This window comes from Emydura macquarii, unplaced genomic scaffold (assembly GCF_026122565.2).
Source record: "Emydura macquarii macquarii isolate MOO-44397 ecotype Brisbane River unplaced genomic scaffold, CSIRO-AGI_Emac_v2 contig_1451, whole genome shotgun sequence".
NCBI classification, from domain to species: Eukaryota; Metazoa; Chordata; order Testudines; family Chelidae; genus Emydura; species Emydura macquarii.
This window is the reverse complement of record NW_027131588.1, coordinates 17883889-17908898: the sequence shown is the minus strand read 5'-3', so window position 1 is coordinate 17908898 and position 25010 is coordinate 17883889. Positions and strand designations below refer to the sequence as shown.

Here is a 25010-nt window from a genome sequence, read left to right as displayed (position 1 = left end):
GCCTTCTCGAGATGTTTGCAGTTTAGTTTAATGTCAAGTTTGCAGCACCTTTAAGAACTGAGTCACTGTTATAGATGCCTTATTGATATGAAATGCTATGTAAGACAAAAAAATCACTGGAATCAATTACATGTCCTCGCCAATAGTCTGATGAGAAAATCTTTGTGTTTGTTTTTTTAGGAGCAGGTTGAGGGGCTGCCAGAGAACTTCACTGGCTCAGGAAACAGAATTCCACCTCAGACTTCTAAGCAGGCAATCAGGGGAAGCATATGTAACTCATTCTGACTCCGTGTGGGACCTTGCCCCTTTTAGTACTTGTGACCCGATGCCCTGGGTGGTTGTTGGCAGCGAAGAATGACCATGGGACTTGAAATAGGTGTCATCAGAGGAGGTTTTGGAACAAATTGATAAATTAAATAATAATAAGTCACCAGGATGAGATGGTATCTACCCAAGAGTTCCCAAATAACTCATATGTGAAATTGCAGAACCACTAACCATGGTGTACCAGACGACTGGAGAATAGCTAATGTGACACCAATTTTTTAAAAAGGCTCCAGAGGCGATCCTGGCAATTACAGGCTGGTAAGCCTAACTTCGGTATCAGGCAAATTGATTGAAACTAAAGTAAAGAACAGAATTATCAGACACAGACTGAGAAGAGTTACAAAGGGATCTCACAAAACTGGATGATGGGGCAACAAAATGGCAGATGAAATTCAATATTGATAAATGCAAAGTAATGCAACTTGATGGAACTATCCTCCATGAACTTATCTAGTTCTTTTTATTACCCTGTTATAGTTTTGGCCTTCACAACATCCTCTCATAACATAATCTCAATTATACATGCAAAATCAGAGAATCTAAACTAGCTGTTACCACTCGAGAAAGAGACTTTGGAGTCATTGTGGATTGTTCTCTGAAAACATCCACTCAAAGTGCAGTTGCAGTGAAAAAAGCTAACAGAATGTTAAAATCATTAGGAAAGGGATAGATAATAAGACAGAAAATATCGTATTGCCTCTATAAATCAATGGTACACCCAATCTTGAATACTGCATGCAGATCTGATTACCCTATCTCAAAAAAGATATAGTGGAGTTGACAAAGGGCAAAAAAACGAATAGAGGTATGGACAAGATTCACTATGATGAGAAATTAATAAGACTGGGAGTTTTCAGCTTGTAAAAGAGACAATTAAAGGGGGATATGATAGAGGTCTATAAAATCATAACTGGTGTGGAGAAAGTAAATAAGGAAGTGTTATTTACTCATAAGACAAGAACTCAGGTCACCAAATGAAATTAATAGGCAGAAGGGTTCAAACAAACAAAAGAAAGTATTTCTTCACACAACGTATAGTCAATCTGCAAAACTCCTTTCCAGAGGCTGTTGTGAAGGCCAAGGCTATAAGCGGGTTCAAAAAAGATGTAGATTAAGTTTATGGAGGATAGGCCCATCAATGGCTATTAGTCAGGAGAGGCTGGGATTTGTTGTTTGCCAGAGTCCGGGAATGACTGACGGAATGGATCACTTGATGATTACCCATTCTATTCATTCCCTCTGAAGCATCTGGCATTGGCCACTGTCCAGGATGGACCATTGATCTGACCCAATATGGCCATTCTTACGTTCTTAAAGCATGTGTGTGTATCTGAAATAACCCTCCTCTACTAACCTACACTGTAGCAGGCTCATCAGCCTATATAAGTGCCCAGCCATCATTAGAGGGAAACAGAGTGCATTACATATCCCCCATGGCTGATGAAGCTCCTCCTACTGGCTTTTATGTAAATATAGTATGGACTAGTGCAGATAGGGACAGGGTCATAACTGCACCATTCTCAGCCCTCTTGAGGTACTGATTACTCCCTGTAGTCAAGGAGCTATCTTTCTACTCCCCTAAGCGTAGAGACTGCCATTTTGCCGAGCCCACAACGCAGCTCATGCAAGGAGGGAAAAGGAGAAGGCGCATTTATTAACAACATTGCCAATTCTTGCAATTTGATCACAAGTCTCAAGAGATTTCTTGCTTTTCATAAAGCCTTTCTTCTGGAGTCCTGTGATTGCAAGAGGCTATCAATATGCATTTGAAAAAAATCCAAAGAACATTTTGGTTATGGAGGAAAGTTTGAAAAGATGAACCCTAAAGGAGCAAAACCCAGAAGGAAAATAAAAAGAACTCCAAATGTGTTTATCTTTCTTTAACATCTCATGATTTCTAAGCCAATATCTCCGTGTTTTGGGGCCTGGCTCATGCAATTTGAATGCTTCAGGGATCTGAATGCTGCCTTAATAATTTATTCATTGTATTACAGTAGCCTCTGGAAGCCCCACTCTGCTAGTCACGTGGACCTCCATATAAGGACCCTTACATAGTGCTATAAATAGGCATGATGATCAGCTCCAGACTGAATGTCGGTCTCTTTTAGCTGGCAAAGACAAACAATGAACAAAACATCATAAAGAATGGAGTGTGACCATTGGAGTCTAAATGTTTTGTGAAACAGGTAGGTAGGAGGAAGCTTAGCACTTAACACCACTTAATTACTTATGGTTTAATTCACCCCATATGCAGAACATGTGCTGCAAGGTCTACATACCACTTATACCCTTAAAATAGTGCTTAAATAAGACTTAAGTGAAGCCAAGCTCCTTGTGCTGGCTCTCTGTGCAGAGGTGAATTTCATCCTTGGTGTTGGTGAAGTGCATCCCCAGTAAGGACACTGGTATGCAAATTGTGACCTAATTATGGAATACTCCGATGTCTTGCTAAGACAACTATCAGGCTGGTATTTATGCCCCAGATCGTCAAAGGTATTTGGCATCTAATGCCCACTGATTTCAGTAGGAGTTATGCACTTAAATATCTTTGAGCATCTGGGCCTATGCATTACATCTGGGCTAAGTGTCCTCAAAGAAACAAAGTTATTCCATGGGTAGTGGTTGATATCTTCATCCTAGAAGCTGGAATGGCCAGGAAAGCTGGGATCTGACGGCAGATGAACTCCCAGAGGCCAGAAACAAGACTTCTATTGCCTGGAGATGGCATGAGTTATTACAAAAGTCAACCATTGCTACTGTACTTCAAAGCTAAAAATAATGAAGCCACTTTCTCCTTGTATTCTTTCTCTCGACTGAGTTTAAAGCCTAATGTGTCTGTAAAGGCAAAGTGTTGCCTGCTAGCCAAACACAATAATTATGTTCTTATTAAAAGTGAAAGATCAAATGACAGGTTTTCAAGTGTCTAAATTAATGGAGTCTAATGGCTGTCTGCAGAGAGAAGGAGCAAATAAAAGCATTCAAACAAGCTTGTATGTATCAGAAAAGTTATTTTGACCTTAATGAGAAATATTTGACAGCTTCTAATTTTAAAGTTACTGGGATAATGAGTTTATGATTAGGGGTAAAAGGAGCAGTTTTCTTGTGTGGAGAGCCTTCCCTTGTTTATAACCCACCAGTCACTGTCATTCTCCCCCTCCGCGCCTGATCCAGGGGGGATCTGTGTCTATCACAGCCAGAGGTACAGCACGGCTCTTTAGTTCAAGCTGCGTGAACAGTGACAGTGACAGTTCACACATTCTCACCTTCTAATCAAAGGTTGTGAATAGGGCTCATCTACTCTAACTGAATTGACTTGGTTAGCACTTGCCCTCCCCATTGTTATTTCTAACCCTTATACATCCATGATCTATGATTTCCATTTCATGCATCTGACAAAGTGGGTTGCAGCCCACGAAAGCTTATGCCCGCAGAAATTTGTTAGTTTTTAAGGTGCTACAGGACTCTGGTTGTTTTTGCTGTATACAGACTAACATAGCTACCCCTCTGAAATTTTTAGTGTAGTTGCTTGAACTGAGCCAGCGCAAGGCTGTCTATCTGTACTGAGAATCACACCTCCCAGGCACTGTGTAGACTATCCTAAGTTCTAACGGAAGAGAATCAGGCTCAAAATGCTTAATTAAAAATAGAAAAGAAACTTAAAGGGCAAGCGCCTTGCACCCTTTCATCTCATGAAATACTATGGGCCCGATTCATATTACACTGAGTCCCATTTACACCACTAAACGGGCCTCAAAATGGATTTGAATTGCCCCCCACTTTAAGTGTGAAGGGGCTGTACTGTAAATAAGAATCAGCCTTAAACAGGTTTTAAATATGTGTATTTATCCATCCATATCCCCCAGCAATTTACACACTATGCCGAGTAAAATGCATTAATTAGATCTTCAAGGAGACCTCTTTAGGGAATAATACACTCTGTAATCATAGTCATTTGGAAATATATCTGAGGAGACGCTATGACTATCTTTGGATGTGCACAGAATTCCAACTTTGCCTTGGCTCAAAAGAGTTAATGATAATTACACAGCCAGCAGAGACTAAATGAAGTGAGGTAACAGTGTTAGTTCTTTTCTGGAAATACCTGATCAAGGGAGCCTTGGGCAAAGTAATTATTTCTGAATTCTCATTTTCACCCATTTAGTTATGGAAATTAAATCACAGAGAGCAATGCATACATAATATTACAGATCTGAATTTAAATCCATAACAGCAGTATATGAACCCATAACTTGTGATAATAAGTAACAAAACCTTTTGATTACAAGACTGGAAAAAAAAGTCATCTCAAACTTTTTATAACTGTCATTATTAACATAAAAACGTGAAATTATTGTCTTGTTCTGAAATTAGCCCAGTCCTGGCAAGAACCAGATCAGGAGAAATGCCTGGACAAGTTATAAGCACAGCCCAGATCGTCAGCTTGTTCTATTTGGCAGAATAATAATGGTACCTAGCAATTGTACCTAGCAATGGTGCTCTTTATCAGTAGATCTCCAAGCTCAGTATTGTTTTACATGTGGGGAAACTGAGGCACGATCCAACAGAGCACTTTAAGCACAGGCTTAAATTTAAGCCTGTGAATAGTCCATTTGATTTCAATGGTGCTACTTAGATGATTAAAGTTAAGCAGGTGCTTGAGAGGGATAGATCCACACTGCGATTTAGGCACCTAAAAATTTAGGTGCAAAGTAAAAAAAAAATATATATATATATATATATATTCTCAACACCTCCACTGAGCCACCACTTGAGTTTATAGGCACCTAAATTCCCTAGGCTCCTACATTTCTGCCAGAAAGTCTGCTAACCGCCTATGTTTCTGCCAGTGTGCAGGCACAAAGCCACTGAAGTCCTGCACCAGCTCACACCTAGACCCTGCTGGACTCTCCAGCCTAGGTATTCCCCCACCTAACTTGCCTGCAGAGCCCTGTCTGGTAGGTGTTCTCCGAGGTTGCCTTAGAGCATGGCTAAACTACTGGATCAGACCTCACACAAAATTTGCAGGTGGTGCTGTCCCCCTTAAACCCAATACTGTGCTTAAATACTTGAGCCAGAGAGTGAGTGTGTGTGAGCCTATAGCCTACTGGTTGGCCCACTCTCTTAGGAGACCCAGGTTCAAGTCCTGCTCCAATGAATATTTAAGTATTTCATACACAGTGGAACAATTTCAATGGGGGGATTGCAAAAGATCTACCCAGTAGCTAGGACACTCATCTGTGGCCCAGTAGACCTACATCAGACAGAGTGGGGATGTGAGTTTGCGTCTCCCACATCCTGCACTGACCACCGGGCTTCAGGGGATAAGTTGGTCCTCTTCCTCCTAATTTTTTTTCCCCTTGAGAAAGGGCTGACTCTAGGAGAGAGTTCTCAATAGTTTAGCCCAAGAAGAGGTGGGAAGCTCCTCCCAGCCCTGCATTAGATGTCTATGCCCCTTTGAAGCGTGGGGTTTAGGCTTCGCCCCTCTCCAACTGGCTGGTTCAGGTGGCTCAGCCTGCTGACTTTTGTGAATGTCTTTTTTAGGCCCTTACCTCTCCCATGCATTTGTAAAGGGAGCCTAATGCGGAGCTGTGGGTGCTATTTGGCATGACTGACTCCACTGAGGCAGAAAATGAAATCTGACTTCTCTGGTTTATTACTGTATGTGAGGAATGTCAGAGAGTTCTGAAGTTAAACAACCAGATGGGTATGAAAATTGTGGGGATAATAGCTGGCGTATATTGCTCCTTAAATGATTCTCTTCTGATCCTGCTGAGCCAAATTCAATTTCACTAATGGAATGTATGGGTTAGCATTAAAAAAGCTAAAAGGAAGGAGGTCATATTGGGGGTTTCCTATAGATGTCTGAAAAAATTAAAATATTCTCCCTTTTTTCCCTGATACCATTACATATGATATTAGCAATGATTTTCTGAAGGCAAATTTTTCTGTGATCTTTGGGATGGAGGTGCAATATGGAAATTATTAACATACTATGGGCCTTATCTTACTAAAATAAGTAGCTGGAAACAAACAAAAATCCTGTACGTTCCATATTGCACCTCCATCCCAAAGATCACAGAAAACATACTATGTATGTTAATAATAGGGCGTTCTTGACCAAACTGCATGCTGGAAAAAACACAGAGGGGCAGATTTTGGCTCTAATTTATAATGCTTCTTTGACTTCAGCTGGATTCAGTATTGGGGCCAGATCCTCAGCTGGTGTAAATCAGCCTAGCTCCATTGAAGTACCTCCACTGGTTTCCACCAGCTGAGGATCTAGCCCATGCGCTTCACATCATATAATATTGTTGTACGTCTGATGCTGCCCCTCTGAAGTCAATGGGCCTCTTACCATTGACTTCACTGGGGGCAGGATTAAGTCCTATGTGATGTTAATGGGAGGTAGGTGCTTAGTGGGATTTTCAAAAGCACCTATCTTTATCTTCAGAGCCTACATACCTTTTAAAAATCTGTCCCTTAGGGTAACATTTTCAAACTTCAGTACTTAAAGTTAAGCACCTAAATAAATGGTGTAATAAGAGGAGGTGTTGAGAATCTATCACTCCCTTTGAAGTCAATTCAGCACCTCCCCAAGAGATCAGACCAAGGTATGTTTATTGAAAATCACCATTTTGATCAAATTCTGCGTGCAGTAGGTCTATTACTGTAGTATCTGATCACCTCAGAGTCTTTGAGATAGTCATGCTCACACTAACCATGAGATGCTATTATCCCCATTTTATGGGTGGAGGGACTGAGGCAGAGACACTAATGTGATTTGCCCAAGGTCACACGAGAAAACTACGGCAGAGCAGGGACTTGAATCCAGTTCTCTTAAGTCCTAGACGAGTTCCCCACTCATGAGATCATTCTTCCTACAGAAAATTAAAATTAAAAAATCATGATCAACTTCCTCAGCTAGGCATCAGGAAATACTATTTATTGCAGTCCTGGTGAAAAAGTGATACAGCTGAAATGTGAGGTGTGCTCATTTTGCAGGAGCTGTTTGTGCATTTGGAAGGATTTTGACAAATATGCTGTGTGTTTTTTCCCCTCGGGGCCCATCCGTGCAAACTGATGGCTGCTGCCCAGAGAAATTAAGATGGTCTGAAAACAGGAAGAAAGATTATTTTAAGCATGATGAGGCCATAAGCTGTAACAAGGGCCATCCGTCATTGTCAGATAATGAAGTCAGTCTAGTCTGAAGATCGTCAGCACTTTGAATTAGGCTGTATTGCTTTCCCTGGCAAGCTGATTGTGTCCAGCTCAGCTTTACATGCTCTCCGGAAGAGGTTATCCCATCATGACACTGCGCACTTCTACTATTTGGCTTTGAATAGCACTATTAAGGCTACGTACATCTGCTTCGTGATTAGTTAAATTACATCTTAGGAAAAGGTCCAGTGCTGCTTGCTAATGTTCTACACTGAAGCAACGGGGAGGATAAAGTGCTCTACTGGTATTACTCAGGAGAATTTTTGCAGCAGTTTATTGTAAATCACTGTGTTAAAAGCTAAGCAAAGCTGTGCTTCAGTCGGAGACATGGGTACTTTCCAACAGCAAAGTCTCTGATGCCTTTGTGGGTATTAAAAAAAATCCTACCTTTTCTCATTTAGAAAATATCTCCCTGAAGCAGGCACTTTACAGGAGAGCAGAATGAAAACACAATTATTTCCTTTTAACGTGAACCAAGCTAGCAGCTTCCCAACATTAAAAAATGGATTTTGTTTTATCTCCTTGCCAGGGGCAGCTTTTCAAACTCTTCTGTATGGGCTAATCTATTTCTCAACAGCAGAATTGCGCTAATAGAAAAAAAATCCTGCTTCGCATCATCATGAGGTTAATGACCTACATGCCCGCCTATAGGAAGAGAGGCTGGCTGCAGTCTGTGCACAGAAAGGGGGCAGTAAGCGATGTAGGGAGGGACTTTTCATCATCATAAAGATGCGCATACAGTGACCGCAGTATGGGCAGGTTTACATCCGCGTGAGTCACTCATAATAACTTCCAGCAACTATCATACTAAAGGCCCAAATCCAGCAAAGCACTTAGCAAGGAAATGTAAGGAAATGTACTCGAAATGGTGATTTTATGTGGTGTTTCAGCTCTCTTGCTTGGTTACATTCCTTTTAGATAGTTTTACAACAAAATGTCAAAGTAAAGTGGAAACCACACGAAAGAACATGAAGCATGGAAACCGGCTCTGTGGGATGCCCATGGAAACACAGCCAAATAAGAATAACCTTGATGAAAGGATTATATATTGAATTAATCGATTAGGCACTGAAAATCTCTTTGGCTACCTGTGCAATCCTTGTTTAGGCTGTGAATTTAGGCATAGGCTTGACCATGGTGTGTTGCATAACTATCACCCCAGGAGTAGCCCTGGGAGAGATTGTGCTTGAGGGACAATGCCCCCATAGACTCTGAGGCCCACATCTTCAAAGGGACTTGACGTCGCTCCGCTTGGTGTTGCAACACGTAATCCCTACGCAGCCTGCTGGTAGTGGACTCTTCAACCTGAGCGAGGTGCCCAGGTTTCCCTTACAGTGCAGCGGGGGAGTTAGGTGCCTAACAAAGGGATCTTCAGAAGCCAGCAAGCCGAGCGGGGAGCCACCAAAGCTAGGCAAGAGAGAAGTGCTGAGGAGAAGGGACTTAGGCACCTAACCAGCTGACCTGGCATGCCTGGTTACCAGGCCGGAGGTAAGCACCTCTCTCCACTCAGGATCCTCAGCCGCGAAACCTTTGCTGGAGTTAAGCCCCGTCAGCTGCTTAGGTGGCTCATATCCTTGCAGCTGAAACCGTCTCTGGCTTGTGTGAATACCTCTCTCATGCTAGCCTTACATTTCCCTATGCCCCCAGCCCAGGCTTCACCCATTTCCCCACCTTTGCCTGCATCATGGAGGGTGCCAACGGGCACATTGCCCGGCCTACTCCTGCATATTCAGGTCAGGGTGTGCCGTGTAAAGATTTCTTGCTCCCGCTTCACATCCCAGCTCTACATGTGTGACCATGATTTCATTGGTTATATGCTACCACTTTGCTCTCTGTGTACCACAAAACTGAGCACACCCAGTGCGTGACAGAAACGAAGGGGGGCTATCCCAGGGGAGTCGATCCATTCCCTCACAGAATACACGGGGCTCTGCGGGAGGCACTGAATGATTCACCTTAAACTAGTTCAGTGTTAAAAATGCAGACTACTGCACAAGGAGTGAACCGTTTCCCAGCAGATTTGCCAGCAGCCTGTCAAATGGGGTTTACTTCAAATACGCTGCAAACAGAAGCAGCGATGGATTAATGTAGTGGTGGAATGAAGTAGCCAGTTTGAAGTGCCCTAATAAGTGGTGTAGTTCAGAAGAGTGATTTATCCCTACGTACAGAAGCTGGAGGCAGAAGAAAATTTTATGAGATGGTCTTTATTACTAGTTATTATTCCTCATTAGCTTGCGTTGTGTATGCCTGAAAGTCAGCTTTATAGGCAAATGCCCCTACAGCTGTTTTTAAATCAAAAGGGTTTTTTTGCTACCCATCATGTCGGTTCCATGCATTTGCACTTCTAGAATAATTGAATTGTGCGAGCAGTCTAGTATTTGTCTCTCCTGTAAATTGAGTGAAATCAATCAGTCCTTTCTTCTCTTTCGCTGTCAAGCGTTGGCAACAGTCCTCTCCAACCAACCTCAAAGAGGAGGGAAACTACAGTCAGTTATCAAATAGGACGCAGTGTAGCCTAGAGAACAGGGCCCTGGCCTGGGAGTCAGAAGATGCGGATATCTCTGCTGGGTGACCTGGGGCAAGACACATTGGCCCGGATCTTTGAAGGTATTAACTTCCATTCAGTAGGGGTTAGGTTTGAGGGTCTGGGCTTTCATCTCTCTGTGCCTCTGTTTCTCCTCCCACTCAGTCTTGTCTATGGTATTTGAGTCAGAGACCATCTCTCACTGTGTTTATACAGCACGGAGTATTATAGGGCTTGCAGGCTCGACTGTCATAAAAAATAATGCAGTGGCCAAAGATGGCCATGAGAAATGGGTGAAGCAATCCAATTAAAGCAGCGAGAGAACCAAATCTTTGAGTCCCCCTTAAACGAAACACAACACAAATTTTGGAAACATCACTGAGGAGCCCAGCACCTTGCCAAACCTCTGCTTAGGCCTGGATTGCCACATTGCTTGAATACTGCGTGGTCTGGGCAGTGCAATTGACTCTGCAGACCATTGTCACAGGCATGCTAGTTGTGGATTATGCCCCCAAAACATCAGTGTGTAGGGTAAGATGGATTTTGTCCTTGAGTAGGGAAGCACCCCATCAGAGTAGAGATGGGGAAGGGGGCGCGGGGTGGATCAGGCTGCTGGTTTCTGAAGATTGTCGTCTCCAGAAAGTGTGTAGATGAAATTACAATGTGAAGATTAACTGCTAGGAAAATGTACAAGAGCAGGTAAAGAATATCATACATTTGATTCAAAACAGACTAATTGATGAGAAGAGGGAGCTGTTAGCCACAAAAATTTCCATAGCAGTGTTAGCTACTCAGATATATAATTATAGTCATTTTCAAATTCATCTATTTACATTATCACACTGGCACAATCTATGAAAAATAACCTTCACTGGAGTACTCATCGTCCTGCTGCTTGGGCTTTAGAAAAATCACTTGCTTATTTAAATAAGACAAGGAAAGTCATAGATTATTATTGTTTATTATTTATATTGTAGTGACACTTAGGCGTCGCAATCGTAGACCAGAAACCTATTGCACCGGGCACAGTACAAACACAGAACAAAAAGGCCCTGTCCCAAAGATCTTCAATGGGTATGCACTCCCGTCTTCTCTTTCACAGCAGGTGTTGCTAAGAAAGACAGAGTCTAAGATTTCCTGCTAGGGAAGTCAGCTGGAATTACTTGCAGAGAATAATTTCCACCTGTTGTGTTGGTAACTAGCCAATGGTCCTACTGCCCCCCCCCCTTCTTTTGTTCCACCCAGATTGCAGCCTTCATTAGTGGCAGAGGAGAAGGCTGCTTTCTGATGCATTCCTGAGATGCCACACCCTTCAATGACATCCTAATGGAGGGTAGGGGGGGTTAAAAGTGGAGTGGCATGCTTCTCTCTATATGGTCTCTGAAGGATGGGGGAAGAAGCCAGGTGAGAGGGAAGGCAAATAGAGCCTTGTTATGTTTTAGGAGCTGATTTAATGCCTGAGTTAGATATGTTATCTTTTGTGGGGGAAGCTTGATTTGGTTTATGTTGCTTTGGGTGGTGTGGTTTGAGGTAGCTAATCTAGCTTTGTGTGTAGTAGCTGTTGGGGTTTAAAGTAATCTTGGTGAAGTTCATCTCTCATTGCTTGAAGAGGGAAGTTTAGTTTTATGCAAATTTCTTATGGTTGGGGTAACTCCTCCTGGTGTTATAAAGCCATTGCATTTTTAGGGGGTTGGGGGTTGTTAAGTGGCAGAAATGATTTGTGTAGCAAAGTAAAATGATTTGGCTGGGCTGTGTGACTGCATTAGCCCTGTCAGGTGTATTCTACTACTAGCATCTTGTAGTGCAACCAAACCCAAGAGTTCAAATATCAGAAGACACACCCACAAGCTGTCTCTAACTCCTCAGTCATGATGTAGAGTACCACAGCTGGTGGCAACACACGCTAGCTGGGGAGAAGGGCTGTGAATTTATATAGCGTTTCTCATTTAGCCTTGCCACTCCCCCCTCTGTTGACAAAACTACCTCTGAGAGCTCTATTTGTTTTGGGTGGGAAGGTAAGGTCAGCAAACCTGGAGAATCTGCCTTGCTTAGAAGCTGTGTGACTAGTTACTTCCAGCTGTACTTTTCGGAGGATGAGGGAGAAAATAGTCAGTTTTAAGAGCTGGATTAAAGATGCTGATTTGAAAAGAGCACAGATAGGAGGGGTTAGTATAAAAGTAAAATCAGCTCAGGTTCCAGAAGTAGTCAAATCAACAGCACCCACCTAGCAAAAATGTTCCTAGTGCTGGTAATAATTATATTCCAGGGACAGGGAATTAAACTATTTATGATTGCTGCTTTCTTCTGTAACTGGGAGTTGGGTTGAGGTAGATAAAATATCTTGCCTATGGTCATGTAGTTTTTGTGGCTTAACTAACTACAAATACAAGCATCAGGTGAGCAATGTTGTTCTTCTGCATTTAAACATGGAACAGAGGAAGCACAATACTAGAGAAAGTGAGCCTGGGAAAATATCTCTTTTGTAGTCTGCTTCATGTCTCTAAATGTTCCAAAACATCTACACCTGTGTGGATGTATCCCTCTTGTTTTCAGAGACTGGGGGGTGCTCATCTTCTAAATCATCCTCTGATTGACAGATGGAGGAACTGCTATATCTATTTTTATGTGGTTGTGACAGACCAAGCTGGTGTCTGAAGGTCTAATTATCTCCCATCTTGAAGCAAAATACTGTTTTTAGTTAAGTTGTCAGTCACTGTTCCTTTGCATCACCCTTTTCTGTGCTTCCAGCTGCATCTAACCTCACTATGCCTTTCACTGAAAAGGAAATGCACATCACTCTACAAGAGCAAGCAACAGGTGAGTCCATGCTGGGAAGCTAGAATTGTGGCGCTCCCAAACTGATAGGATACATGCACGGTCTTATCTCAGAAATAGTCTAGGTAAAATGGTGATGGTTGTTCTAGTGCAACTAAAGCTGGTGAACACGGCGACTAAAGCCTCTCACTTTGCCTGTGTGGAGTGTCATCAACGAGTGAAGTCTCTGTTCTCAGCTCCTCATCTGACCTCTAGGAAGGCTGAGTCTGTGGAAAGCAACGCTGGGTTGAAATGGCAATTGTGTGTTGATGATGTTCACTTCCTAAGGCACTATTTTCCTCCTTAGGCTATAGAGGATCTTGTGAGACCTGATTGCTCTTTGGTATGGAGTGGATACTAATGAGCTGAATGTTCACTTAGCCGTCTAATTACATTTCTGAATGGCTATTGGCCAGCCTCAAGAGATTGATTTGGATTGCATGCCTTTCCTACTGCCACACTGGCTGGTTAGTGAAGACACTGACTAGTATTTGTATTAGGACTGTACCTGGCCATCCTCCTGACATTAAAGTAGGGGGCTGCTGTTTGGGCAGGACGTTCTGAAGATGCAGGACACCTTATTCAGACACCATCAATGTCAAGGAAAACACTTACTTGTTACAGGGGGTTTGGCTCAGGGTCATGGTGAAATGTATTTATGCACTCTGCGCTACTTGAACCAAAAACCAGACCAATCCGATATCTAGCACAGACAATCATAAAAGCCTTGCCAGGTCCAAGTATGGATGTGATCTAGAGACGCTGGTGGAGGGAACAGACAAGTGTCCACTGGGGCCAAGAAACCATATGCCTTGTCAGTATCCAGTGTTGCATACTGGATAGAGTACTGGTCTGGGACACCTGGGTTCCATTCCGAGCTCTACTGCTGATCTGCTAGTTGGCCTTAGACAGTCACTTCACCTCTTTGTGCCACCATCTGTAAAATGGGGATAGTGACACTGCAAAACACTTAACAAAGGAGGCCAATCTACTGATTCAAAGTGCCGTACTTGAGCTAGCTCTTGTATCTCCATCATAAAGCAGCTATGCAGCACGGAGGCTGAGGGAGGCTATGGAAAGGACTGGGATTAATTAATTTTCTTCCAGATGAAAGATTCTCTTTGAACTTCCTAAAGAAAAACGTAGGGTAAGTATTAGCACAGGCTTTGGCTACCTAAGCAGTGGAGTTCTGTCTTGGAACTGCCATCAGTGGAGACTAATTCCTAGCCTGGTCTATGGGGTCTAATAAGAATCTGTCCGGGTGGCCTAAAGGAAACCTCTTCTGTTTCTACACACTGAATTGCTCTTTGCAGATGACTACCATCCAAAGCACTAACGATTTTTGTTTTAACCCAATTGGCTGCTTGACAGTTACATCACTGAGAGATCCTTCCTTAGAGGTGTAGGGTACAAAGACACGAACACAACACCATGAAAGCTAAGGCTTTGGCTAAAGCATGCGGTGCTGAAAGAATAGCAGAGAAAGGAATCGAGGGGGGAGAGCCTCTAAGTATCTTCTCTTAGACAAGAGCCTAAACTAGTCAAGTCATTTTTTTTCTACAGGCACTGCTGCAGAAAATGAGGAACCTGGTTCTCCAGTACCTTGCACTTCATGTACTTTGTCCTGGTGTAAAGTGAGAGTAAATCCTTCCAGATAAGAGTGGTGGTATATTATGCACACTTAGCACCAGTGCTTAAAGTGATCTGAAAAGAGAGTGAGAATGTGGCAGAGATGTCATAATCTGGGAGTAGCAGTTTTGGCAAAACAATATTTAGTGTGCCCCTCCGTGACCCAGCTCAACTTTTTTTTTTTTTTTTTTTTCTTTTTTTCTTCTGGGTCTGTGAACTTAAGCACTACTTTGCACAAGTGTAAATGACTCTAAGGTCATGGAGAACTTGTCTCACAGAGTGCATTAGTATGGTAGCTACTGTAACGTCTGCAGCTGAAAACACTGAGGGCACTACTACAGATCTGAATGCAGTGCAGCTAATGTGACTCATTGTGAAAGTTGTCATTTGCAATGTGAACAAATCCGGTATGAAAGAAAAAAGAATTTGCTCATCAACTTTGATTTACTGGAATCCTCTCAATGTCTCTTGACGAATACAAATAGAGAAATGGATACATAGCTAACCTTTCCCTGCAAGTGGAACGTAATTCTAGAACCTGGTTCAAAGACTTTCAAACTTGTGCCTCAAAAAAAATCATTGTCTCCTTCATTCATTGTTCAAGGAGTAGGTTTAGGAATATAAACAAGAGGGTATACTTATTTTCAAATGGAGCTACTTCAGTGTTTACAGATCTCCTTACACAAGAACATGTACTAGAATTTTTGTATTAATCGATGGAAGTGGTTTTGAGAGACTAGATGGAAACTTTTTTTTTGGTGTCTTGGAGGTTTTGAGACCACTTGGTGGGACCTCCTTGAGTTCAGGCATAAATTCAATATTCAGTAAGATACTTCTAACTTGTCTTGTTAGAAAGCAGCATTTTTTCCTCCAGTAAAGCTGTGTGAATAAGATTCCCCACTCCCCTTTCTGTGAATGTCTATTTTTCAGAGCAAACAGTGAACTGAAATATAGTCATTCATTTTAGGTCAACACAACAATTTTTTTCAAATTTTCTGGCAAAACGGAACAGTGTCACATGTCAACATTTGTCCCACCCCAATTTTGGACAAAGTTGAAATCTGTTTTCATAGAACAAAATCAGGAAGAAAATTGTTTTGGAAACAGAAACACTTTGATCAAAATGAAACGTTTAATTGAGTCAGTTCAACATTAAACTGGATTTCCCTATGGTGGCATGTTTCATGGAAGTTGTCATGCAGATGTCCCGGTCTCTGCTATCGACGGGGCTAAAACTTTATGAAGCAACTTTCCACCATAGGGAAATCTATTTTTTAATGTTGAACAGACTCATGAAATGAAACATTTTGGGTCAGTCAAATGGCTGTATCTTTGTGGGTCAAATTTACCTAAAATTGTCTTGTTTTTCCAATAATAAATAGAAAAATTCTAGCAAAACATTTTTTCCCCCATGGGGAAAAATGAGTTTTTTTTTTTACAGAAATTCCATCTTCTGTCACTTGGGTGGGAGATCTCCCACCCAGTTCTATCTAGTAAACACTTCTCTCTATCCAAGCCTCAAATCCTTTGTGGCAAAAATACCTATTTTATTTCTCAACCCAGACAAAATGCCTATGCAGAGTAGTTTTAGTGACACTACAATGCTTTTTTTTTTTTTTTTTTTTTTTTTTTTTTAAACCATTGCTAGTGATATCCACTAGCATCTACAATATTTCATGTTGTTAGGCCAAAATACACAGACAAACCTTATTTATGCATGAAGCATATGTTCTTAACCTCTTGGAAGAACAGTACCTACTGGTATCAGTCCAAGCTTCTTGGCGCTTCATAGGGCTAGCCTCTCAAGAGCCCAGGAAAAATTTCATCTTGTTTGACAACTCATGATGCTTAAGCAACTGTGTAGCTACTCTAGGTATTAAAGCATCAAACTGTATTTCTACTAGAGTCCTGATTGGTGCTCAGCAGGGTTTTAACAGTAGCACATAACCCTCTTAGGAGGTGGTGTTGCAAATTTGTGAAAAACTTTCCTGCATGTGGACCACTAACTGCAAGGTAACCCATCCTGCACCGGTCTGCCTCTGGTGGCCACCAGTTGTCTGACTAACAGTGGCTCACCTAACTTGCTGTTACACAAAGCTTTGGCTGTGAGAGCAGTGCTGCAGCAATCCTGGACTTCCTTGCTAGTTTGGAGTTATCAAATGCCTGATGATGTTGCTGTTCAGTTAGTGCCAGTCAAGCTTTTCCATGCTCTTGTGAGCTGTTCTAAGTAGAAATGTTCTGGAGTAACTGTTCACAGTAAATCCAATGGAAAAAGACTGGATGGTTGGGCAGTGAGAAAGAGAAGTGCAACACCACAGCGACTCATTCTCATTCTATAGAGAATAAGCAAGATAATAGGCAAGCTGTGTAATCTGTGTCTGTCCTTTCAGTTGCATCTCAACAAACAATGTCCTCAGATGAAGAACACCTAACTTGCCCAGAGACTGGAGAGCCGAAGCTGGTACAGGTAGGCGCATATTCCAATGTAGTCGCTGTCCTAACTTCCAAACTTGTAAGGAGTGTAGCTCTAATAGCTGCTTTATCAATCAATAATTCTATTCCAGTCACCTCTCAAGAAATCAAAGGCTAGGGTGCTCTGAGTTCTGGTTCCATAACTGTGGAATGTGTGGTAAAGCAAGAATAGAATTGAAGGCCAACGGATGTATCCCCAACTGGTCTGTGGGTAGGGAACAAATAGCTGCCATCATCCCCAGCCCCTGTCAACTTCCCCCTCTTCAGTTAAAGGATGATGGTCAGATCCAGAGAGCAATTCTCTTCCCCCTCACCAAAAACATATCAATTCTTCCTCTCCACCAGGCTGCCACACACCTAAGTGGACAGGGATGCTGTGCTTTGTCACCACAAACTGGAAAGGTTCACAAGGTTGCATGCTTTGAGAACAGGAAAGGTGGTCTACTGGGTTTGCTTACCTCCTGGACAGGTGCACTCTGGGGACTAAGAAGAAAGATCTGTTGTGATGGATGGAGAACTGTTAAAATTGTAGCACTATCTCTGTAGATTATCAGTGGGTCCAGGCTCTGTACACAGGCTAAGGGGCTTTGTCGGGAGAAATGCTAGCAGCGGTTTGCAGACAACTAGCTTAGCGTAAGTGGGGAGAGTTGTGCCTCTGTTTCAAAGAGAAGCCTGCTTTCTCTGGTTTTTGGGGGGTTATTGTGTATTCTGAATTCTGCAATGTGATGCTACTTTGCTTCTTAGGAGTATTATGTTTTTTATCCACTTGTCGGCTTTGTATGCCATGGAACATAATGTGTTTGCATCAAACTACTGTGCGACAAGACATGCAAGTGTCCCCAAATGAGGACCACAGATCTTCCCTTTCCCAAGTGGTGGGATGATAGTGTTACCTCTTGTGCTTGCCAGTACTAGTGGTGGTGAGGAATCTTCCATCCGAATGGGGTTTGGGTAGAAAATACCAATCTGAACCTGAAATACGTCGCTGAAATATACTTTGGGTTTGAACTCTTAACAAAGCACAGGGAACTACTGGAAACCTGTTTGACTTCCTGCCAGCTTGCCTGGTGAGCTACAGAGGACCTTGTAATTCCAGGGTGCATAGCAGCCCCACTAGGCAAGGGAGCCACAGGACATGCAGAGTTGGGGGTAGTTCTTTCATGTGGACTTGCCTTGGGAACCCCAGGGTCATGGGGGGGCTTTCAGACTCCCTGTTGGGAAGCCCTGGTGCCCATGACTCTGCAGCAGGGAGCCTGGGTATCAGAACCTTTCTCATCCCTTCTACTACATCAACGTTTGGGCCAAAATTACTTCACTGATTGACAAGCCTTTTAGCGCAGTCATGCTGTAGAGACTCTCTGACAAACTTCAAGACAAGCTAAACTTGTGAACTCAATTAATAAAGTAACATTGGCAATGCCTGGAAAGCCCTGGATGATCCACTAGCCAAGTAATATTCTGAAGGGCTGAAAACTGCCATGGTGAAAGAAACACTTAAAAGTTAAAGAACTATTAAATGAGGTGCGGGGACACTTCCTTACTGTCTCTACTAGAATTCTAGCCACTTGTTACATACATGAAACTGTCCAATAATTCCTAGAGGCTAATGGGTGGGTGCAGGGGGGTAGACAAGTGCAGTTAAATGTCTGTCTTGCTGATCCATTAGTGGATCATCTAATGGCTTCCTTTCTCTAGAATATAAAGAGAACAGGGGCCAATGTGCCTCTGAGCTCAACCTGTGAAAGGCCTTCCCCTGAACACACCACCACAGAGAACCAAGCCACTAACCCGACCGCCCATGTGGAAGGAAAAGGATTGAATGTCATCACCACTAGTACAGTGAGCTGTATGCAGCCAGTTGGGCCAAGCCTGGACTCTGCGAGTGAGTAAATTATGTGGCAAGGCTCCTTACATTGAGAGCTGAAACTGTCTCGGCTGGAGCTACACCAGCTCCTAGGCCTGTCTACATCCTGTAGAAACTGAGAATCAATGGCAAAGGTGTGGGTGGGCTGGGGGAAGGGGGTGAGTGGGTTCAGATCCTGATGTAGGAATAATTGGAGAACTAGGAGCCAAGAACAGATCTTGGCTTAGCCAATCCATGTATTCATAACCAGCTTCTCTGGGAATTAAAGTGATCCCATTACAGTTGCAGTAGCGCCAGTGAATATGCCTGCCTGTGAAGGAATGAGGGAGAAGCTGTCAGCTGATATGGTAACTACTTAAGGGTCCCTTTGGAAGGGGAAGGTGGTGGTGGGTGAGTGTGCCACACACACACGTTTGTTAATTCAAACCAAAAACACTCCTTGTGAATGATGACTATACTGCCTTCTCCTGGAGCATAAGCTGGTCATAATGGATTTCTCCCTTGAAGCTTTGACTGTCCCTTCCAATCTCCAGTATACTATACACATCCAAATTACATATTCATTAGCTCTCTTCCAATCACTATTCATTCTCTTCCAACCACCATTAAGTATAATTAATTACTTATCTTATGCAATTGATACAATAAGCATATATAAGCTTTAAGTGGCATAACTTCTACTGTCTTTGCTATTTTCGTATTTCTCTCTAAGTGGTTTCATTACCGATTACACGCTGTGCATGTTTGATCTGGTCACATTGACCCTTTTCTCTTCATGGGAAACTTAGGTTTCTTCTAACTGTTTCTTGGCAGTATATCTTAGATCTGTTCTTCAATTTTAAGCACATTTTGTTGTCAAAACATCCTTCTGATAAACTGCTATGTGGAATAAATACATCATCTAAGCAAGCTTATTTAAAAAAAAAAAAAAAAAAGTCAGCAAGATATGTGCAAAGTAATGCAGCAGATATGATGCTTATAACAATTCTCCATAACGATAACCCTTTCACCGTTCCAAGAGGAACAACAGTGGTACATCTGAGCTGTAGAGAAATAGTTGTGGAATTGAGGTTTCTAGAGGGAGTAGCATCAGATGCTGGTTGGCAGTACATATGGCTTCTCTAAAGCTAGCATAGTTCTGACCAACAGCTAGAATAGGGCAAAAGACAAATTACTGAAGTGTATTAGTCAAAGCTTCAGAAAGTGCCCTGAAGGAATGACTAAAAGGTTGGTTGGTTGGTCGGTTGGTTTTTTGGGAGACCTGGTCAGCATGTTCTCATCTTTAATCTGAATCAAACCTGAGTTCTTTGAGTTGATGTCAACTTTCTTCTCTGTCCTCTTTCTCTAGGTGGCTTCAGATAACCAGGAGCTGGTATCTTCCATACAGGCATGTGCCAAGGCTACCGTTTGCAGTGGGGCAAAACATGTAGTAGGCATGGCCAAAGAGGCTGTCCACAACAGTATAGAAATTGCCACTAGTGTGAACAAACTCATGGAATCAAGTGTGGGTCAGATAGTCACGAGTAGCATTGATGCCGTGCTGATGAAGCCCGAAGAGTTGATGATGGTCCACTATCCCCCAGTGACAGATGAGGGTCTAGGTAAGAATAAATCTTCAGGATTCCCTCTGTTATGGAGAGGAAACGCAAATTGTGGTTTCCCTAGTTCTGCTAAATATCTTTGTGTTAGATGGCCCAGCCTTTCCACTAGGTAAGAAAAATAGCAAAGGGCTCCACTCAATGCTTAAATTGTGCCATGGCTGAGCCCCAGCACCTCTGGCTGTAGCAGTTCATAGCCCTGGTACCTCTGGGCTTGCTGCATCAGTTATGAATGTGTGTTTTTAAAAAAAAAAAAAAAAAAAAAATTGCTTGGGTCTCAGAACCTCTTTCATTACGAATTAAGCACTGGCCCTACTTCATAAAACAGACAAGTTAATCCTTGAGCATATAACTCTAGGTTACTGGGTTCAGGATTTGTTGGCAAAATGAACATCAAATCATAAGTTTTATTGTTGGCCTCTTAAAGTTCAGGTATGAAAAATCAAATGGTAACAATACATCCCTTAGCTTGCAGCAAATTACCATCTTTTTTGTTTCATGAAACAAAACAATGCAGACTCAGCCATGTAATACATGCATGGCTGAGACTGGATAACTGATTACAGAATTTTTATATAGTTGGGTTAAAGAAATTCCAAGCCTCCTCTACATTTTAGTCCAGTTGATGACTGATTCATAGGGATCAGTTCTAGATTCCGTTCTGTTCAATAGCTTCATCAATGATTTTGATAATGGCTTATAAAGTTTGCAGATGATACCAAGCTGGGAGTGATTTCAAGTGCTTTGGAGGTTAAGATTAAAAGTCCAAAAATGATCTGGAGATATTGGAGAAATGGTCTGAAGTAAATAGGAAGAAATTCGATAAGAAATGTGAAGTATTCCACTTAGGAAGGAACAATCAGTTGCGCGCACACAAAATAGGAAATGACCTTTGAGGAAAGATGTGGACAAATTAGAGAGTCCAGAAAAGAGCAACAAGAATAATAAAAAGGTCTAGAAAACATAATTTATGGGGGAAGATTGTGTGGGGTTAAATAAAAAAAATGCATCTGCTTAGTCAAGAGAAGAGTGAGAGGGGACATAACAGTTTTCAAGTACAAAAAAGGTGGTTACAAGGAGGAGGGAGAACAACTCCTCTCCAATATCTGAGGATAGGACAAGAAGCAATGGGTTTAAATTGCAGCAATGGCAGTTTAATTTGGACATTAGGAAAAACTTCCTAATGGTTAGGGTAGCCAAGCACTGGAATAAACTGCCTTGAGGGCGGTTGTCTAACCCGCTCTTAAAAATCTCCAATGATGGAGATTCCACAAACACCTGTCAGGGATGATCTAGATCAGTGGTTCCCAGCCTGGGGCCAAAAGTGGCCCACAGGGTCTTTCAAAGCGGCCCACCACTCCCCTCGTGCTGGCTGAAGGGAGCCGCCGCTTAAGGACTCAGGCAGAGTGCGTTGCCATGGGGATACAAGACTGGTGCAGGCTCCTTACTACAGCAAAGAGGATGAGAAATCAGTGCTCCTCTCCCGCTGGCTGCCAGGCCATGTGCATCAATGTGTAGTGACAATCACTCATCTACGCTAGTGCTTTGTCTGTGAGTGTGACACATGCTGTGAGTCATTTGTCGGTGTAAAATAGTGAATGCAAAAATGAGCACAATAGCATCAACATGTTTACTTTAAATATGTAGTGATTGGTGGTCCTTAGTGGTGTAAACATCAATACATCTTTTTTATGAGTTGATAGACGGGGGGGCCCTTCAGCGTTATAAAAATATTTGTGGCCTGCGAGCGAAAAAGATAACCTCTCAAGTTCTCTCTTCCAGCCCTATGATTCTATTTAGCGATTAGCATCTCCTTTTAATTTGTTTGGCTGGCTAACCTTAATTGTTTCCTTCAGCTAAACTTGCAGCTTCTTTGGAGGGAGCAGAAGTGGCTTCTGTAGAGCAGCAGAAACAGGAGCAAAGCGACTCTGTAAGAGTGGGGTCCCTGCCAGCTGAGGACCACCAGCATTCCCTGGCCAAGATGGATCATGCTGAGCAAATGGCTCAGGAAGCCCTTTCCCAGCTTCGACAAACAATTGACTTGGTAGGAGTACTATTCCTCCAACCTTAAAAGAACTTTAAGGATTCTCTGTGGCTGCAGCCTCTTTATTAAAATGCATTTGAAATCCTGTTTATCTGATACCTTTCTAGGTCTAGTACAGGGCATCAAACACATGGACTGGTGGCAGCCTCTAGACTGCTTAACACATTTGTGTCCCCAGGACATTCAGTTTCATCAGAATCAAAAGCTTTTGATCTTAATTAGGGCTGACTGAAAACCCTCTCAACCATTGCTAATGGAAAACTTGGGGTTTTCTACCATGCATTTTTAATAGAAAGCATCTCCTTTTGTGGGAAATTTTGATGGAAAAACTGAACATCCAAAAAATATATTTTACCTTCATTTAAAAAAAAAAATTAGTGCCCTCCTGGGAGTTGTAGTTCAGATGCCTTTTGCTCCTACTGCATATATGAGCCAGGCTGTCTAGCTGGACAACATCTCCCATGACAATGACTCGTATGATACCCCTTCACTGAAAGGGGATAAAGTGCTGCATCATAGGAGATGTAAAAAAGAAAAGCAGAAGACACCCAAACTGCACTCCAGCAACAATTCTGATGGGGGGGGGGGAATAAGTTTAAAAAAATTCAGTTTGGGTTTTTTTGTCAAAAAGCTGAAATCTTATGTAGGCAGAGAAGGGAAACCCTAAAATTAAAACTCTGTCCTTTTCAGTAGAATGAATTGGACCCTTTAAAACAATCCCCCCCACCCTTTTTAAGGCTAATCTGCTTCTTCATAACTTAACTTGTCAGTCAGTGCTGCCAGAGCGTAATAGAGAAATTGCAAAACCTTCAATGTTGCTTTTCACAGATAGCTGATTCTGCTCTTCTCAATCCTTTTGCCTCTCTCTCCCAGATCAAATATGTCCAGCAGGGCATAGAGAAGAATTATTATGGACAGGCAACACTGAGTGGGAGTCGTGGGGAGCTCAAAGGGAATGAGGCCGATGGGGCTGCTCAACCAGAGGTATTCCTGTGACCCTTTCCCAGCCCTTCACTGAGGAGAGACTTTTTAGGTGATCTCTTGAAATGAGTGAAACTAACGTATACGAACCTGATTCTTCACAGCAGATGGAGTCTCATACTCTGGCTATGTCCTGTACCACTATCCAGCAGCTGCAGTCTACCTGTCTGAGCCTCTTGTCTATCATCCATGACTTCCCCACCCTCATTCAAGACAAAATCCAGAAGGTTCATCACAGCATGGAAGAACTTCACCTTTGCTTCTCTTCTGCTGCTTCCTTCCAGGACTTGTCCCATGAAGTTCTAAACCAGAGTCAAGAGAAGGTGAATGATGCCAAGAAGTCTCTGGATGAGCTGCTCCAGTATGAGATACAGAGCATTCCCCTCACATGACTGACGGGAACCATTTCATTCATATCTTCCAAAAGATCAGCAAAGGATGGGGAACATAAGAGTCTTGCAAACACCTGAGCCCAATAAAGATAGCAGAGGTCCCCAATAACTAGTATCTTTTGTTCCTCTAATACTTCCCCTTGTACCTTTCCCTTCCTTTTTTCCCCTCCCCAAATGGAGGGCTAACCCATATCTGCCTTACTGTAGCTACTGTTATGAAGCAAAATGTGTCACTTGCCCCTTACACAAATGAAGCTGTTTTCCTTTTGAGGATGTGCAGCTGAGAATTCTTTGCCTATTTATGTGGTGCACTGTCTGCCTGAAATTGCATGGCAGGGTGTAAATCTCCTGTGTAAATATCTGCTCTGCTCACAGCCCCCCATATATCTGAGGCTGTGAGTTGCTTGGAACAGGATTTCATTGACGCACAATAAATGGTTCCTTCCTAAATCTAACTGGAGAATATCCACAGGTGTTTTGCCTTCTCCTGGGTGGTGGGCAATTCAAAGAATTTACTGGACTATCAGCACACACTGTGCTCTGGTCCATCCCCACGTTCTGTTGAATTCTTAGTTGTTTGGACTGAAGAATTCAATACAGAGCTAAACATAAAGCAACCCTTTATCCCCCAGATGCCATCAAAGTTGGACTAATGGGGGGAACTGAGTCTAAAAGGAAAGCTAGACTAATTTCACTTTTGTAGCACAGGATTCTCCTGGGGGTATTTAAAGGTGACTTCTAATCACCATTCAGTGTACCACCTCCAGATCACACAGCCTGCCTAACCTTACAGAAACAGCAAATAGGTGGGCCACCTTTTTAAAGGGTAGTTTTTATCTCCAGCTACTCCATACCACCTAGTCAGCTGCTGTCTTGTGTTCTCTAACTATTTTCTCTTTACAGTAAATGTTAGTTGCATTTAAAGTTTGAGGTGTGGTTCTAAAACTCAGTACATAGGACAAATGTGTAGCCATCCAGTTACGTTCCCTATGACTGTACATAGTCTTAAAGAAGAGGATGAAAAAGCTGGCATGTATCTCACTTCCAGCCCCTTGTCAGTATCTGGCATTAGATTCTCTCCTAGAAATACAGACTTCCTCATTTTTTTGCAAGGGTGGAAGAGAGTTCAATCCCTTTATAAGCTGCT

At 42.5% G+C, this 25010-nt stretch overlaps 1 protein-coding gene across 5 annotated transcripts; it reads left to right on the top strand.

Moving 5' to 3' along the window:
- Positions 1-11349: 11349 nt before the first annotated feature.
- On the top strand, positions 11350-24648 carry LOC137156440 (perilipin-3-like). Of its 5 annotated transcripts, none has more exons than XM_067553269.1 (9): positions 11350-11473; positions 12818-12886; positions 16903-16979; positions 18680-18866; positions 19131-19195; positions 20197-20449; positions 22303-22490; positions 23364-23474; positions 23756-24648. In XM_067553269.1, the coding sequence occupies exons 1-9, from the start codon at positions 11443-11445 to the stop codon at positions 23861-23863; spliced, it is 1089 nt and encodes a 362-aa protein (XP_067409370.1). In that variant the 5' UTR covers positions 11350-11442; the 3' UTR covers positions 23864-24648. The 5 variants fall into 5 exon arrangements, with proteins under 5 accessions (XP_067409370.1, XP_067409365.1, XP_067409371.1 ...); XM_067553264.1 differs by having other exon boundaries at positions 23576-24648; XM_067553267.1 differs by having other exon boundaries at positions 11381-11402; positions 23576-24648.
- The last annotated feature ends 362 nt before the right edge of the window (positions 24649-25010 follow it).